General features: G+C 42.7%; 1 protein-coding gene across 2 annotated transcripts in view; it reads right to left on the bottom strand.

Moving 5' to 3' along the window:
• Window positions 1–935: 935 nt before the first annotated feature.
• The window catches only part of armc4 (armadillo repeat containing 4), a 57,122-nt gene continuing 38,891 nt past the window's right edge, over window positions 936–19,166 (bottom strand). For both annotated transcript variants that reach the window (XM_004080910.4, XM_020712579.1), the window contains exons 16-21: window positions 17,038–17,218; window positions 16,881–16,942; window positions 13,987–14,101; window positions 7,600–7,785; window positions 7,285–7,506; window positions 936–1,192 (exon numbers count right to left, since the gene is read on the bottom strand). In XM_004080910.4, coding sequence (XP_004080958.1) covers window positions 1,085–1,192; window positions 7,285–7,506; window positions 7,600–7,785; window positions 13,987–14,101; window positions 16,881–16,942; window positions 17,038–17,218 — 874 coding nt within the window. In that variant the 3' untranslated portion in view covers window positions 936–1,084. The remainder of the gene's footprint in view (window positions 1,193–7,284; window positions 7,507–7,599; window positions 7,786–13,986; window positions 14,102–16,880; window positions 16,943–17,037; window positions 17,219–19,166) is intronic.

The following is a 19,166-nucleotide window of genomic DNA, read 5'->3' as shown; positions in this document are numbered from 1 at the left end:
TAGACCGGTGTCTTCATGCAGCCCGCTGCAAATGCAATGCAGGGTTAGTGCACTTGCAGGCCTCTGATCCGGCGGCCTTGCTCTGACGCTGCACCAGACTTTCATCACTAATATCAGCCACATGCAAAAAAGCAGAATTAGCAAAGCACTGAAAATCTTCATCACTCTTTGAAGATTTAAACACTACCGGCTGTTTGCAGGGGTCAGAGAAGGAGCATGAGCGAGAGGTGGGGAGGATGCTTGTTAATGTGAAGAAGCAACTTCCTCAGAAAAAACAAAAATAGGAGCTGAGAGAAGGCAGACTGTCAGCTTTAAGAATCCAGCCAAAACATCTTTTCTGAGGCGCACTTTAGGTCTTCATTCAAACATGATTCTTCAGTCACAACCGCCCTTATGGGTGAAGAATGAGCAAATCTGTACGGGCTACGGGGGACGCTGCAGGCGACTGGTTGTAGTGAACACTTATGCAACACATCAAGGAAAGTAAGAGTGAAGTAGGTAAGACACAGGCACATCGTACACATTTTTCATTTTTTCAAACCCTGAACCCTGCCACTAGGGAGCTAGTCAGTGCTGTTCAGGTGAAAAGTTGTGTCCCTTGTGTGACGACTAGTTGTTAGAAATGAGGAAATGAGACAATCGGCGTGTAGCTCCCATGTCTTTTTTTTTCTAAGGTAGAGCTTAATCTGTCTTCCCACCAGAAAGTCATGCTAAAGAGTGTTTGACCTAAGAGTTCTTTCTAATCTAGATTGTTCCGTTTTGGGCTTTGCTATGTCTAGCTAACAGATGTGGACAGGAGAACGGTTCTGTTGACTGGCGTGAGTGCAATTCTCTAAAGAGATGGCATCTAACCTGGCATGTCATTCACTCAACAAGGCTTATGTTGCCTGATGCGAGACTGTCCATATTTCCGATTGCGACACGTGAAACCAAACTTTTTGTTTTGTTTGTTTAATCCACAGGAAAAACAAAGTTGAAGGCTTTTTAGAAACACGTGGAAGCATAAATTCATGAAAAAACAACACAAACATGTCAAACCGACTATTGACATCCCTCCTGGGTGTTCATGGGTTCCTCTGGAGTTTCAGCTGGCCTTCCTGCATTCCATGGCTGTCATTCGGATGTTGCGTACGCAGCAGGCAGCGGCTTCCTGGACCTCCTCCAGAGTAGAGCCAATCATGGGAATCAGGCGCTAAAGAACATGAGACAGTTTGATAAATGTCTACAGTTAAACCATCTTCAGCAGATAAACAGAAAAGGTTGGGCGCGTGTTGCTGCGCTAGCTCCCCCAGCTCCTGCAGGCCCGTGAGGATATACAGTGGCTAAGTGAAGCTCAGCTTCCAGCCGTCCTGGCACGCTCCTCCTGCTTGCATGCATCTGTGTGTGCTTTCTCCAGCAAAGGGCTTACAGCTGCATGCACACATGCCTCTGGAGTTTGCTCAGATGAAAGTGGTGCAGGGCCGGCTCAACATTAAAAACCTGCGCATGAACCACACTCCTCGGCAGCCTTTCCGCCCCTCCAAAGGTCAGATTGTATCCGACTATTAGTGGCTTGTGTAATGGATCTTGTTAATCTTATTACAGAAACAAGGGCTTTGAACTTTCCCAGAAATCTCTCTGTTTGGAACTTTATATTTTGGCTTAGTAAAACGAAATGTTTAAAAAGATTTTCATACGTTGAAAAGAGTTGCATCCCATGCCGAGCTGTGTGTGTGTGTGTTTCTCTTCTGGCAGAGCTCTTCTTGAGTGTGTTTTATCTGCAGCAGAAGTACTGCATTATGTTTGGGGGGTGGTGGGGTGGTGGCTGTGGGATTGAATCCAAATAAAAGTTTATGGCATAAATATTGTGGCAAAAGGGACTATTCTAAATTTGTTCAACGTGTGCTGTTTGGTACGATCGCACTGGTGCACCACAGAGGTTTTTTGAAGCCACACGTGCAATTATTTTGGACGGTCTTGTTTACATCCATTATGAAGCAAAAGAAACATTACATCACCTAACTAAACACTTAAGCCCTCCTCCTCCTCCTCTGTAAGTCATCAAAGCTTAATAAATCCAGAACTCAGACATTTGGGGGGAAGTCTACTAAGATTTTGTTCTTTAGGGAACCAAAAGTGTGTTTGAATATTGTGTGGACGGTTGCCTTGGTTTCGGTGTAACCTGGGGTCAGCTCTGTTACAACTAAGGACAATGCAGCAAAACGAGCGAGGACTTTAACGTTTAACACTATCATCCTGCTCCTGTTTACAGACTTTGTCACATGCACCCGTACGAGTGCTGCAGGTTTTTGACTTACGCTGCATCTTTACCCTTTAACATGGAAGATGTCGCCAGCGACACCTAAATAACATAACGAAAATCTTCGACCATTGACAAAACCCTTGTGAATCAGCGGCGTCTGAGTGGAGAAAAGCGGCTTTTCTCGGCTAACATAAAGTGTTGGATAACAGCGCAAAGCTGCTGTTGTCGACAACAGAAACAGCTGATTAACGTTGATTGTGTAAACACTTTCCTGATGTAAAGTGTGGCAGGGCTGCTTTTCACCGCTTCAGAATCGACTGGAATGATGTCACAATTACATCACGGGTTGAAGAGTTATGGTAGTGGAAAGAATGTTAGCATTGGAGCTAAAGCTTCAGTGTTAAAAAGGTTAGGGGGAGCCCAAGTGGGTCTTTTTGGTAAGTGTATCATGAAATATGACTTACCTATGATGCTGTCGTACACCACATTCTAGTCTGCTGCATGCGAGGGTTGTGCAATCAGAACTCAAACAGCCCTAATGGGCCCCTTGCAGTGTGCAGGATTTGGGGTTTTGATTAAAAAAAAATCGGAAAAAGGAACGATTTGCCGGTGTCTCACCTATTTACTCTTAGTGTTGTTTCAGTGTTGCCTACAACCGGTCCCTCGAAGCATGCCCGTAGCAAAAAATGTAAGCATTTTCGCTGTACCGACTCACCAAGTGGTCTACGATCTTGATATTTCATTTTCAACAGCAGACAGCCCATATCTACCTATAAGGACAAATGTGACAAAGCCTGATTCTGTTTTATGCTCTGCGTTGTGACTCGGCTCACATCACACTCTCTGGGTTACGTCCAAACCCTGTACCCTTTTGGGGGCAGAGAGAAGACATTCGCAGGATTTCCAGCTCTAAGGTAAACAGTGAAGAGGAGGCGGATGAAAGACGAGGCGGCCCGATTTGTGTGCAAGAACACAAGAAGGCTTTTACTCTGAAGTTGAAAAATTGATAACCATCACATCGTGTTCTGGCAGCACAGGATGTCAGCTGCTTTTCGTGAGTGCTGCATGGAGTGTGTGTGACATACTTTTGTGCGTTTCTTAAATAGCTTTAAGCACAACTCCGAAAGCAAACCAGCATCCAGGCTCCAGAAAACACGCAGCTCTCTGAACAAGCCTTTTCTGTGAAAAGAGACGCCTGAGAAGTGCCAGAGGCGGTTTTTTTTCTTTTTTTGCCAGCCTCATGGCATGTTATTCAGACGTGGCCAAATAAGGTCCCCCCTGAAGTGAAAGGCTAAGCTAAGATAAGCGTGTCTCTCTTTGCAGATCCTTCTTCTTTTTTTTTTTTTTGGAGCTTGCTCTTTCCCTCCCAGCTGGGATCCCCAGGAATATAATACTCCACTTGTTGGATTTTCCCCGACCGAACATGAACACTTGCTTGAAAAAGAAAAAAAGAGCCGCTTTAGACATCAGAGATCCCCAGTGTGTCCTGACCTCCAAGAAAGGAGCTGGGGATTACGCCTCAAGCTCCTGCAGTCTAGCGGTGGTCAGGGGAGGCATGCAGACTGGGGGGTGGGGGTTCATGCCGCAGCACGTGCACACGGGGTATCGCTCATAGAGGTGTGACGGTGTTAAGTGTGCTCTGTTGGATTGTAACCACCTCCAAGAGCCAAGCTGCCCTTCGCCTGTTCTTATTCAGGTTCAATCCGACCCCACTTGTAGTTTGTGCATGTTTTAGACTCAACTGTGGAGGCAAAAAGCAGCACAAAGAGATGGCAGTGTGCTGAGCTGAGAGGAAGTTAGCGAGGAAAGTCAAGGTAAACAACATTCCCTGCAGCCTTCAGCGGGCCGCAGACTCTGCAGCTGCTTTTTCTGGGTCTCCAAAGAGGAAGAGGAGGGAGCATTTGAACCAGGGACCCCAAGGGAAATGTTTCCTCCTGAATCTTGAGTGTGTTCAGTTCCAAGAGACGCTCTAAAACACTGCACACCCCCCCCCCCCCCCCACACACACACACACACACTTTGGATGGAAAAAACATGGTAGTCATAGCAGAGCTGTATCTGCTGACCACACCCACTGCCCTGCAGCTTCAAACAAACCCAGAGGAAGCTGCGCATGTAAATCCTGTGGTGCAGTTTCTCTCAGAAATAAAGTCCCTGTTTGCGCTCGCTTTGGCCCCCCCACAGCCTGGCTGCACACTTGTGCTCCTGAAGTAAGCATGCGGCAGGGGAATAGATTCAGATGTGCCGCTCCTGGTAACTAAAGAGCAGGCGCTTTTTCTCCTTCAGATGGATAAAAGCCCAAAACACAAGCCAGGACCTGGCAAAAGCTACCAACTGGAATACCTTCAGTTGAAAATCACCAGTAATTACCGTCCGCATTTTGTAATTTTCATCAATTTACTTCACAAAGCTTTGCTTATGAGAGAGGCTCTTTAGCACAAATAGCTGGCCGTGGCTGTCTACATTGATTTATGGCTTCAGCAAACAATTCCCAGGATTTTGGACGGGATGTGAAGTGCAGGACGAGAGGCGCGTTGATTTAATGCGGGACATGAAATGAAGCTCGTCTGTTCCTAAGTGTCAGATACTGAGAGAGTGTGTCAGTTCAAACTGAACGGGCCGTTTTGTCCGTTTGTGTGTTTGCTCCGAGAGAGGAGGCACTTGAAGTTGTCCTGCTCAAAAACCTGATCCAGCACATCCTGCAGAAAACGCAGCGAGGAGCACTTTTCCACAAGAAGCTTACCGTGTTTATGTATGCCCCCCATCATCGAAAACATGTCAAAAATACCAAGAACCCAAATACGTGTCTTCAAGTTATAAATTAACCAACCAGATGCCTCAATAAAATAGTTGCTCATATGTTGAATGTCCGCAACCTCTAATTGACGGATTATCCCGAGTCCGCCTTCAAGTTGTGTGGCCTTCCAAAAAGCTCACTCCTGATTGGTCAGAGTGGTTGCTATAGAAATAATGACTTACACTGCTTGATGACGTCCTCTGCCTCAAACATGGCGGCGTCCATAACACAAAAGAATGGCGACTGAATTGACTTAGGTTGTGTCAGAAATCCTTCAATACCCACTATGTAGTGCGTTCGCCATTTTGTAGTGCTGTCTGAATCTACAATTCCAAAATCGACAGCGCTAGAAATTTCCCAGAAGTCTCTGCAAAAAACCAGTGTGTATTGGCGAAAATAGAGACCACAATGCATTGCGTTGAGTCAAAAAAATGTATTCAAATGTATTTTTTTCAATAAAGCATCAACATTTTTATCTTCAGAACACAGTGGATTCAGAAATGATTGTCACAAAACGCTCATATCAAATAGATTTTAACTTTCTGAAATCGATGACGTCGTATCCGCCGATTAAAAAAACAAATAAAGTAGTGTCTGAATTGCTTTTAAAATCCAGGGTACTACATAGTCCCGCACTATATAGATTTTTATTAGTTTGGGAGTAGGGTGGGAATTCGGACACAGCCTTAATTTCATTGGACCCTGAAGTAAACCATTTTCTATAGAGACATCACACTTAGTCGGTCCAGCTCTCATTTACAGTCAGTGGTTTCAAAACAAAAGTTAGTGGATAAACTAGAATGCTGGGACAGTTGTGCAATAAACCACTTTTCTTTAAAAGCCCAGTATAGAAAGGTTAGCTAAAAATATCGTAAAGGAGATGTGTCTACTCTTCTGTCATTGTAAATGTTAGATGGTAAACGTCCTTTAAGGGGTTTCGCAGCACGAAACAAAAAACATTCTGAACATTCAAAGAAAAAGTTCAGACTTCTCCACTCTGAGATTTTAATGAATTAATTACAGGCTCTCCATCACTTTTACCCTGACTTTAACTCCCTCAGAAACACCAACTGTGTTCTGTAGTCCAGACTGAACAATGAGATGTTCTGAGCACGTGCAGTTCCGTGGCCTTTGCCTATTAAGCTCTTTAATAGTCCAACAATACATTGTGGGGAACTGCTGCAATTTCTAACTGGTACATTAATAAGGGCAAACACGGAGGCAGATTAAAAAAAGGGTGGGATGTCTTGGCTCTGCACACACACACACACACAACACAAGGTCAAATATAGACAAAAAAAGGGGCTTGCCCAGTTTTTTTTTGGGGGGTTTTTGTTGTTCGTTTTTTTTGTCTCAAACTACAAAAAGCATTCGGCTTAACGACTTTTGCAAATTGGACAAAACTCTTGGAACACCCAGTGTTCAGTCCAGCTGACCAATTATGGTGAGCGTTGAACCGCATATACTGCAACAGCAGCTCGAGCTCAGCCATTTAATGAACATGGGAAAAAATATCTGGCTGCAAAGCCATAACCAACTTTTAAGATTTTTTTTTTTTTTTTTAATCGCCGTTGTTCTTTGGAGAGGCGTTTTAACACGCTTGTGGCTACAAATAGATTTCTCATGTGAAAGTCTGATTAAGTTTGGCTGTAACAGAGCAGCTGTGTGCTGCATGAAGAGAGCAGGACTCTCTGTAACAAGACATTCCAGAGTAGTTGTGGGATCATATGATATGGAATCGTCCTATGTTGGAGGTTAACACAACCAGCTGGTGTGACGGGAAAATGCAAATTCCCTATTTTCCCAACAAAAAAAACAGAGATGCTTTATCCCTGAAGTGTGTTAACTCCACTCCACAGGCATGCGACACGCCACGGCTACATTCTGCCCTGATGTCCAGGAATGGCCCTTAGCAACCGTTACCACCAGCTACAGCCCTTTGACTCGTGCTGCGATGGCATCTTAGCTCCACCGGCGAAATGGCACTTTGCACACACTGAGCTGTTTGCTTTTCTCAATTCCCATGACGGCTGAAAGGTGGAGTCATATTTCCACTGCAGAAGAACACTTGCTTTGTTTCTACCTCATCAGTCAAAGACTCTGAGATTAGTTGTGGACCTTTTATCACACTTCACTAAAACAAAATCCGCAGGAGACCAAAACACATTCTTATGACAGCAGTTATGTCAAAATGTGTCTCAAAGGCACTTCAATAAATAAAATGAAGGTTCTAGACACAACTCACTTTGACGGCTCCTCTGGAGAGCATCGTCAGGTTGTTATTGGGGTCCCAGGACAGTTGAAAAAGGGCCATGGTTGCGCTCTGTCGGACCAAAATATCTTCAGACTTCATGTACCTCACCAGAGGCTCCACGGCTCCGGCCTCACCAAAGGAGGCAGTGTTGTTGGCGAACTGACAGCAGTGGCAGATGGCATCAGAAAGGTGGTGACGGAGCCTGTCATCCTTCTGCAGGAGGGTCAACCAGACCATTAGAATCTACTAAACAAATTTGACATTTTAACTGTGTAATGAAAACAAAGAGAGTAACTGCTTTCTTACTGTGTTTGTCAGCTTGGTCAGCAATGAGACAATCCCGAGATCAGTCAGGGTCGCCAGGATGTTTTTGTATTTGGCCAGTTTAGCGATGACAGCACAAATGCTGGCCAGCACTTCGTTGTTTGTGGACATCAGCAAATTCGGTATCCGACCAAATCCTTGAAAGGATAACACCGTTCTCATGGCATCCTGAGAAAAGAGTCTCTCATTAGCTTGTTCGTACCATTGACCTGTATAATAGAATTGGACCGGGCCCCCCCCCCCCCCCCCCCTCCCCCATGTTCCAAACAGGAAATATCTGCTGACTAAAAGAAGCCAAATTCCCATTGACTTCTATTGAAAAAAAAGCTGTTACTCAGTCATTCCCCTTTCAGAATAATCATCCTTGCTCTGCTACCTTTTTTTTAACATCTTCTTGCTAATATTTTTCTTCATGATATATTTTTCTTTTTTTCAAGTTATTCAAGTCACAAACTGGCCAATCTGAAGCCTTCAATAAAAGCATGTGGTGCCCGCTGGCCCCCAAAACTAACGTTTGAAACGTTTGATTGACAGATTTCGTAAAGCCCGCTATCAAGTGGTAGGGATGTGGACTTCCAACAAGGATCTACTGACTGTCAAGAATGGTTGCCATGGAAACGTTGACTAAGACCGACTCAGACTGCTACCTGACATCACCTGGCTCCAACATGGTGGCGTAAATATTGCAAAAATATATAGACGGAATTTACTTCATGTGGTTGGAACCAGAAGTAAGTAATTTCCTATGGATGACGTCACATTCACTGTGTCCAGTTCATTTATGAGGTTGTCACACAGCCACACACATGCAGGATTCATGCATGATATACATAATTCATGAGTGTTTCTTCTGTTCGTAATTCATGGATGTGTGAAGATGTCCGTCAAGGGTTTCGGCTGACGGGTCTTTACGTGAATTCAGTGTTGAGCCGTTGAAAATTTTTGATCCGTTTAGAATTACGCAGTTTACGCGTCTTTCATGTAGTATTTACAAAATTATTGCGTAAATCTTGTGCAATTGTGTGGGATATTTGAGCGATGCATATTCAAATTAGTAGCTTTCCACGACCGTTCCACGTATGGACTTTTCAGGCATGTATCACAGATGTATAACTTTTATATCGCGTACATGGCGCACATATGAAGTTCAAATTACATAACTGACACACAATTGAATTGCATATAAACAGCGGAATAATCACGCACAGTTTATGTTCTACGTTCATTTGCGTGTTCCTTGTTTATTTGTGCCTCTCCCAGGTTTTAAGATGGTAATACATCTGTAAAAAGACCACATCTTTTCTCACTCCTTCTATATATATTCACGCATGACCAATTTTCATCTGTGCAATGTGCGCAAAATGTACGTAGTGGCTGTGTGACATGGAAATACAGCCAATGGTTCTTACAAAATAAAAGTTTGTAAGAACTTGGCAAAGAAAAGTGCACAGAGATTAGGAAAAGCAGATCAGATAAAGGAAATATGTATGGAAAATAGGAATGTACGGTTTATTCTAATCATCTTGGAACAATTAGTTGAGATGAAGTTGCAAAAGATAGTCTGAAATTTATAATTGAATTTACTTTTCCTGCAGACCTAAAAATCAAAGCTTTAAGAGACTTCTTCCACACATATGAGCTTTGCATTCCCAGCACCAGTTGATACCTTCAGCCTCTGAGCCACTTGTGGGGCGATGCCTCCCAAACTGAGTGAGCCACAGTGGCGGAGCTTGGCAGAGGCAGCGGCTTCAGCGTGGCTTTGGCAAATCGTGCTGCTGTGTCAAATCACAACTCACCATATCGTCACAGCCACGGAGAAATACACCAGTGTGGCCGAGTCTGTTATGTTCAGCGCTTTGAAAACACAGCCCAAAATGTTCTCAGAAGCATTCAATTATGGATCGCTGGAGCCAAATCATAAAGCACGCCCGAACTGAGTCCATTCAACATAAATCTACATGCTGAGGAGCATTTCTGAGGCAGCGCTGCATGACCACAGAAGGTTATTGTGCACACTGCAAACACAGAAATAACAGGATTTCATCAAGTTGTCAGGAGGCAAGAGTTGACTGAGTGTCCGTCCCAGAGCTTCCAGCTGAGATGTGGACTGCGGGCCGTGTGATGCTGTGCCAAAGGACCAGCCGTGTGCACAGGGCAGCCGAGAGAGGGTGGTGCCAGCGCCACAGGCTGACCCCCCGACATTCAGGAAGCTCTTCCTCGGGAATACTGATGATGACTGACTGGCTGGGAGTCCCTGCCACAGAGGAAGCTCTCTGAAGCCACCAGCTGCAGCAGACCGACCAGAATTCCTTTCATGGCATGGATGAGCTCTGGAAGCGGCAGCATTAGGAGGCTGCACACGCAAAGACCTTCCTCTACGTCCCTTCTGCTTTCCCAGGAGGAAATAGAAAACACATTATGTGTTCTACCAGGCTGAAAGGAGACAGCGGCGAGCACCGACCCTCCTCCGAAATCAGCTTTATGTTAGGTTAGCACGATGAATTGAACATGTAAAATCAGCCGTATCGCAAAAGAAAATGTGTAAATTGCGATAAATGGTTACCTTAAATGTTTACTCACATGCTAAAACAATCTTATGCATGAAGTTTTTAACAAATCAAATAAAGGCCTTTATGCATTAGACCAAATCAAAAGGAGCCTTCAGGAGCTGCCTCCTATGTAGATGTTGATTATTTGGAGTGTGATTTATGTTGGCTTTTATTTAAATAAAACTGTTGTAGTGAGATGGAAATGATGGATTAGTTTGTTTTTTTTTTGCTTGTTTAGCTATTTGTTCATATCTGATCACTAAAATCGCACATTGCAAGTTTTAACGATAATCAACGATAAAATAAAACTTCATTTTGTGTGACTATGACAGTTGATTCCCCCAACTGGATAACAGAACAATCTACCAAAATATCAAGTATTTCATGGTGAAAAATCACAGTTTAATAAAAAGAAAAGTCACTCTCTATGCCTTTAACATGTAGCTGTTAACTCAAACCATCTGTTTTTAAATCCTAATAACAAACACCAAAAGCTGCTATATCAGGTTGCTCCATTTGATGGGTAACTGTTGCTTGCTCTTGTGTTTAACAAAAAAGTTCACCCAAAAAGCATGTTTGCAAATTTCCCTTAAAATTGGCACCCTGACATCCTGACAAACACTGTCAAACTTTATTAGCGCTCGCTGGAGGGTCTGTTGTTCACCCCTGCCTCCCTCATTATGGCTGCCATGCATGTCAGTCGCTGCAATTTAGGGCTCGAAAAATAAAGACTTCACCCAAAAAATAAAACATTAAAAGTTGGAATTCATTATATTTGTGGTTAGAAAGGACACGCGTGTGTGACTACAGCCCTGACAAAGAAAAACACATTTCGGAAAATTTCCTATTCTTAAATCCAAAAATAAAATCCAGTTTTAGAAAGCAAACCTAACTAACAAAAAGAAGACCTAATGAATGTTTTAATAGTGGAATAACGCTAAATGTCATTCATCCAGGTGATGTCGTCTTCTTTCTTGAAGAAGATTTTTTTATGAATGCTCATGTCTATAAACTGCATTTAAAGGGGAAAAATATAGAAATTAAAGCTTTTAAAGTTAATCTAATAAACAAAGTAGTTGAAGAAGCGACGAGTTTAACAAGTTTCCACAATTTGGGGATGATTGCACTGAGTCTATCATTGTTAAAGACCCACTCAAATCATCATTAATATATTGTAAAAATGTTCCCAGTGATCTGCAATTTTAGCCAAAATGAAAAAAAAAATGTTTTCCTAGAAAACGGTTGTTTGCGACAGGAGTTCATCAGAAATTCACCTCTGAGTTGTGGGCGGGACCGTTGGCGCGGAGTAAGCCTGTCCTGACTTCCCATAATCCCTTTGTTTATACACTCCTACTAGCTTTCAGCCCCTCACACCCCCCAACCTAACATTACTAGTGCAACAAAAATGGAGAGCAATACTGGCACTACTCAGTTATACAGTTTTGATACCATTTCAGACAAGGAAAACAAAGACGTGCATGGATCTAGTCGTCTGTGAGTTGATGCGTCAGAATGGAGCGAAGCTCAGAGCTCGTGGCCCGAAGATGGTATCACCTACGTCACTGCTCCAGGGTTTTTCCAACTACATTTTTGCGTCTGCTTCTGATTCGAATAGAAAAATACTCAGAAACACAAATCTTAATTTTCTTTATATAGGTCCTCCATCATGAGAAAAATGCCACAAGAACAGGTTACAAAACCCAAAAGCACGACTTTCATTGAAGTGGGTCTTTAAGCCGGTTTGGGAGGGTTCTGTTGTCTTATGCCATAGTACCAACTGCCCTTACAGGTGGAAATGGGTGCACCTAATGACTAGAGTGTGGCGTAAGGATACCGTACAACAGCCTCCCCTGTACATCACAACTGTGCGTAACTTACATTATCCTAACAAACACTTCACAATGCTCTTAGCACATGCACATCAATGGTACATACCAAGTTCATGACGTCCCTTAAGGTGGTCATACAAGCCTCAAGGGAACTGCAGAACCCCCCTGCGCTCCCTTAAATAAGATGCGGCCTACAACCTTCCACAAGCCTGGACAACCAACAATCCCGTGGCACCCATATATAACCCTCTATAAGGGGGCATGTGACTAGGGATGGGTATCGTTAAGGTTTTAACGATACTACTACTCTTATCGATACTGCTTATCGATCCGGTACTCTTATCGGTACTCTTATCGATATTTTTTGAGGACGAAAAAAAATAAATAAATAACAAATTAAGAACATAAAGTGTTTTATTTCCTCACTATGCAACAACATTGTTTTTTTTAACAAAACATTTTACTTTATACATGAGAATGTTCCAGACAGCATATTTATTTAATTATTTAATCTAATTGTTTTTATTATTTATGAGAGTGATGTTTCCTTTGATCTTTTGTCCATTTTCCACAACCTTGAAGAGACTTTTCTGTCTGTCAAACACCAGAGTTAAGTTAAATTAAGTTAAATGATGGAAACAAATTCACTTTGATGCAGACTCCTTTCTATTTTGCCAACTCCATTTATTTTTCTTTAAATCCAGTAAACCCAATAAATGATATTAATTTTACGGATGACAACTATCATTAGTTATTAATTATTATTAAGTATTAGGAAGCAGCTGATAGTTTGTCGCGGGTCTGGAATCATAAGCTGTGAGTCTAAGCCCCGCCTCTCTACCTGTTTGTTGTATGCTCCGCGTGCAACGCCCCCCCCCCCCCCCTCCCGCTGCCCCAGCCTGTTCTGCACAAACAGCGCAACATACGGTCATCTTAGTAGCAATGTGACAGCATGGTAGGCAAACTTAATAATTTTTACGCAGAAACGTTAGTTCTTAGTCTAGGGCGCTCACGTGTCCCCTACAAGATCGCCACTGACTGTGTGTGCGCTGCCTTGTCTTGTGTGTGTGCGCGCGCGGCGTGTGCTGTCTGAACAACAGCCCCGCCCCCCGTGCACACAAATAATCAGACAGAGCTCTACTCTTCTACGAGAATACCGAAATTAATATAATCATTAATTAACGGAAAATTGACTGACTTGGTGAGTTAAATATGGCAGATAACGCTTATATTTTGTGGGACACAAAAAAAAGAAAAAGTAACTTCTCCACTACCGATAGCAGAACCGTTCAGGTCAGATCTTAACGATACTGCGGTCTTGAAGAATGCGGCCCCGGGGCTGGTTCAATACCGGGGCACGGTACCCATCCCTACATGTGACTAAGAAAACTGTTTTCTAACCCGGTGCTGTAGAACTTGTTTTTTTTTTCTGTGAAATCATCCCTTAATTTAGATATTTGATATTCTAACTTTAGCAATGTTACCTGAGCCGACAGGAACAAAGATGTTTATGTATTTTCTTTAGATATTGGAGTTAAACATTGTGTTTTCATCAGAAACATCATACCGTTTCACACAGAACTCTGTGAAGACGTTTATGGTCATGGTGTTGGATTCGTTTGAAAGAGAAGCTGTCTGGTCCTGTGTGCTTTATGCTCAGATTGTGTGCTTCTGAAACTGGCAGCATGCTGAGGGAAGATTTTCAGCTAGGAAATCAGACAACATGCCACAGGATATTACTCAGTCTATCTCCATGCCTGTTCTCCATCGCACCAATCCCAGTGTGCCAAGGAGGCTTCTCTGCTTCATATTAGCTCAAGGTTCATGTAAGCCTCCGTTGACACGGCTCTGCCCCCGCTAACCTCCCAGTAGCAGGGATGTGGAGGGGAAACCTTTAGGTGCAGTCATCCAGGCAGGATTCTCCCAACCTGCTTAGCTCGTTAGCCATATGCAGAGCAATGACCAGTACACTTTAAGAATTGAATGTTCACCTTTGAGTTGCCGATGCATGGACAGATTGCCCATGCAGCACTGGCCTGAACTTCTGGATTGGGGTTTTGTAGAAGCGACCACAGCAGACTGATTCCGTCAAGCTCGTCAATGATCCTGAAATTAGAAGAAACAGGCTTTTTTTTTGTTAGATACAGACCTCAATGTGTACCTTCATGGAAGAACCGGGCGATATGGGCAAAAAATAAAATCTCATTCCAAATTTAATTTTCGATTTTAATCTATTTTTTTCCAGTTTGCACTTTCTTTAACACAAATTACTAATGAAGAAATATATTTAACAAAAACTATTTTATTTTCACTTCTCCTTTGGAAATTGGTTCTAACACAAAGTTCAACTAAATACAACCGGTAACATTTTTGAAGAACAATGAGAATCTCATAAAGAGAAATACTTGAAAACGTTTAGCAGAATATTTTTGATACCAACAGCCTTGAAACTGATTTTTTTTTTTCTGCGTGTGGTTTGATGCTCCAAGTTTGAAGTCACAACTCCAGTGACCAAAATCTCATTTTTGCCTCACCAGACAAGTTGTCTGGTAGGAAAAAAAAAAAACGAAACTACCAACCAAAGTATTCCATTATTTTACAAAGGAAAACTATAGGTGCTATTTAAAAGAAAGATCTGCAAACAGAGAGGAAGTCACAACATCATGAAAACATCAGATAAAAAACTGTGTTTTTTTACAAAGGAACTCCTGTACTGATTTCTAATCAATCTTTGTTCTCTGCTTTTGGCGTTTTCACGCTGTCTATGAAATGTTTTATTTTCAGTCAGCTTCAGTTGTTTGTTTTCTTTGTTGAAAAGCGCCCCCATAAAAAGAGGGGTTTCAATCAGTTTTGTGTTGTCTGAGCCGACTATAAAGTCAAATTCAAAGCTGCTGAAAAAAAAGGACAGATTTACTAAAGGGGATCAAATTGACAGAAAAAGCCCTTCTTTCCTTATTCTGCCTCCAGGTGATTCATTTTTATATAAAATCTTAACAAAAACAGCCTAAAAAGATGGCAATGCTTTGGAGTCTCGTCGTAATGACAGTAAAGATGCTGTGCTCTCACGGGGGGGGGGGGGGGGCTTTTTTCAGCTTAAAGCTGGCTCTCTAATGTTACATCCATCTGTATGCAGTCCTTTACTTTACCATTTATAAATAGACACTGACAAAAGTTACGTTTCATGTTAGTGCCTTATTTTTTAAACCTTTGCCAAAAGCGAGACTTCTTTCCAACTCAAACAGAGCAGAGACAGGTCCCTCTATGTTTCATTAAGTCTGACTGAAGTTTACTCAAGATGGAGCTTTATTTCATGTCACACACATGACTGTTTTGAAACCTGAAGTCAAACTCAGAGAAGTCAGAGTTGTGCCACAAAGTGCCCGTTGTCTGGAATAAATAACATGTAACGTGTTCCCCATGTGTGCTTCCACCAACAAGGCCGACACTGAGTGCTGTCATAATTACTTAAACACTCCCTAATCACAGTATCTCCGTGACTGGCAACAGGCGAGGGACGTCTCCTGCGCCATCTGTCTTCCGTTTGCACATAAATCAGTCTGGAGGGATCATAACACCAGATTTCCAGTCTGCGGAGCCTCTTAAATGGGGAGGACCGAAAACAAAAGTGATATCATCTGCCAAAACAGCTCCTTATTCCCACAGGGCAGGTATGAAACCGATTAGCATGAAGTAGCAGCTGACAGAGACAGATTAGAGGAGGAGACCGCAACCCTTGGAGGCATGAGACAATGTGTGTTTGCTCCCTCAGATACACAAGACTCATTGAGCGAAGTGCGATGTCATTCACCACACAAGCACTAACGTAAACATAGGATTTCATTGAAAACTTGAATGCGATCGATGGTAGTTCGGAGATCTTGGCTGATACAAGTTGAATACGATTTTTTTAAAAGTGTTTTCTGGAAATATGAAGATTCTGACAGGAACGATGTCTATTTTTGTGCATCATCATAACAAGCGTCAGGCCAATGTATATCATCCATAAGGCATTCTAAAGGAAAAAACCCCAGCTCTGGCGGTGTTGGACAAGGCAGGAAGCAATCAAACGTGAGTTATGTTAATTGCGCGGCAAACTACTGTACACACATGTCTCAAAATAAGCTATCGCCACAGAAAAACACAAAGAGCGGCTGTTGAAATAAAAGCTCTGTGTTTGCAGCGACGTGTGAAGGCTGAAAGACGACCCGGACAGGCCGAATGCGTAGAAAAACGGAGAACATGATGAACTGATGTAACAGAGTGCTCCCATCGTGTGAAGTTTACCACAGTCCCCGGCTCTGTTTTGACACGCTTCATTTTTTACGGAGCCGCTGGGTTTTGCCCGTCCAAACAAATGTGAGTAGCTCAGTAACAACAGACAGACATTCTGTTTTATTTCTACTGGGCACTGATTTGGACGGATCTGGTAGACGCGAACAGCCTTGTTAAAGGCACAGATGGAAGCCTCACGATGTTTTGCAGCATTGAGGAGGAGATTAAATGAGCACTCTGGCTCGCTGTGTTCTCTCAGCCATGCAGCCTTGGACAGGGCAGGGCTTTAGGTATGTCAGTCTGACCGGCAATGTAACCGCAAGGCTGCAGTAAAACACTGGGAAATTAAACCGCAGCCATATTTAACGCTGCAGGTATAATAAACAAAGCTTTTAAAATCTGTTATTAGACTCTAGATGAAAGAGAAACCAGCCTGAGTGATTACAAATGAAAGGAATATGTTTTTCACAGCATGATATTGTGTGTGACCCTGGAATTATCGGTAAAACATATGACATCAGTCATCAGTTGAATGGATGTTCGGAGCTCTTTCAGTGACAGTGCTAGGACAGCTCACAGGACAAAGACGTGTAAACATCCAAGTTTGACTTACTTCATATTTTCCCTATCGGTGGCGCATGCACCTACAGCCTTGGTGACATTCACAAGCAGCGCCTGATTAAAAGACAACGCACACAGGACATTGTTTATGCAGCAGGGTGTTGTTGTTTTTTTAGATAACTGACTGTCTTTAGAAGAACACTTCATACCTGGTTTGTGCTCAAAAGCAGTTGTATCATTGGTTTGATGCCGTCACACTTTCGGATGACGGCCTTGTTTGCAGGCACTTGGAGAAACTCTGTCAGTGCTCCCGCCACGTTGATAAGCACTTCCTCCGGCTGAGCAGTTAACAGACCAGCCAGGCTCTCCAGGACTTTGTCGTTTTGAAAGCTTAAGGAGGACCAGAATTTAGAGAGATGTCATCAGTAATAACTTTAATATAATGCTTAACAGATTCGTTATTTTAAAAGACAGACACTACGAGTCTAAGTTTAAAAAAAAGGAAGAACAAACTAGATTTAGCTTAATGACCCACTCCAAAGAAAATTTTGTTTTTGTTGTTTTCAACATGTTATTGTTGCATTTTTCTGATGATGGAGGACATATATAAAGAAAATTAAGTCTAAAACTACATTTCTGAGAATTTCTTCATTCAAATCGTGAATCAGGAACAGATGATAAAATGCAGTTTGGCAAAAAAATTGCATAACCATAACTAAAAGACCACTGGAAAAGCTTTAGATCAACAGATGATCGGATCGGATGTAGGAAAAACTTGTTAAAAGCAATTATTGTTGCAAACAAATGTTATCAAAAAAGGAGCTGAAGACTAAGACAGTTGCCTCGCAGCAAGAAGGCCATGGTTCAAATCCTGGTAAGGTCCCTTTCTGTCGGGACACGGTGCATGTTCTTGCCATGGTTCAAATCCTGGTAAGGTCCCTTTCTGTCGGGACATGGTGCATGTTCTTGCCGAGGTGGGTTTTCTCTTGACATTCTGGCTTATTCCAACGCTCAAAAACATAATTTAATAGGTTCACTGGTGACTCTAAATTGCTCTTTAGGTGTGACTGAGTGTGCGGTAGTCTGGCTTTAGATGCAAAGGATTGGCAATCTGTCCAGGGGTATCCTGCCTTTGCCCTATTGGGGCAGGAATAGGCTTCACACTTCTCTGTGAACTGTGCCAAATGGATGGGGATGGCAGTGGTCAACACATTTTTCCAGAAAAGAGAGGAGCGTTGGGTCACATTTGAGGGGGGAGAATGGGGTGCACATGTTTCTTCCATCGTGTACAGATGTTGTAAGGTGAAAGAGGTCAGTGACTGAAAAGTTGCGGCTGGGGAGGGTGTAGCCGAACAGAAAAGGATGGTGATGTGTAGGAGGACTCGTGGTAAGAGACAAGAACAGAGCAGAGTACCGAGGGGTGGAAGTTGAAAAAGGACAAGTGTTTTGTGGTTTTTAGGGGGGTGTTGAAACAGACTATAGGATTCAGGAAGTTTTCCAGATGACTTGACTGCTGTGGTTAAAGTGATCAGGAAGACTAACGAAGATAATCGGTGTGTCGTCTGAGGAAAGTAGACTTGGTGGTGGAAAGAAATAGCTTAGGAGTGTATTAAGAGAAAATAAATAGCCAAGAAGACATGGGACACTGAGAAGACAGCAGAAAGGAGTACAGATAGATGCAGCAAAGGTTGAAGGTGGAGGTGGCAAAGTACAAATAAAGGGTAGAATGAGGATTTGTATGACACATTGGACACAAAGGAAGACACAAAGATGGAAGAATGTGCAGTAGGTTATGGGGATCAAGGACAGTGAGAGAAATATGTTGACAGATTCTACAAATCTGATGGAAGGATGGGAGAACTTCGATGAAGACCTGATGAATGAGCGCAAAGAACAATAGGTGGCTGTTGTGGAGCAAAGAAGAGCGAAGATCAGTTAGGATGATTTGAGGAAGGAATTGAAGAGGATGAAGAGTAGAAAGGTAGTTGACCCTAACAACATACCTGTGGAGGTATGGAAGACTTTAAGAGAGGGAACAGCAGAAGTTTTCACTGGACTTTTAAACAAGATCTTGGAGAGTGTGAAGATGCCTGAGCAAAGGAGTAGATGTGTCCCAGTGCCCATTTTTAAGAACAGGGGCAATGATAATAAATATAATACATTTAATTTATTAGCCACTTTTCAAGACTCTCAAGGTTGCCTTCCAATAAACAGATCGCAAAGAGCTGCAGCAGTATTCACTCAATGGGAGATAATGAGGATTACATGAAGAACGGGGAGGAAAAAACACTTTATACAAGTACATATACCAAAGGCATCCAAGATAATATATTCAAAC

Source organism: Oryzias latipes, chromosome 20 (genome assembly GCF_002234675.1).
Source record: "Oryzias latipes chromosome 20, ASM223467v1".
Classification (NCBI taxonomy): domain Eukaryota; kingdom Metazoa; phylum Chordata; class Actinopteri; order Beloniformes; family Adrianichthyidae; genus Oryzias; species Oryzias latipes.
Note: the sequence above shows the minus strand (reverse complement) of the source record. Positions and strands in the feature narration are given on the sequence as shown.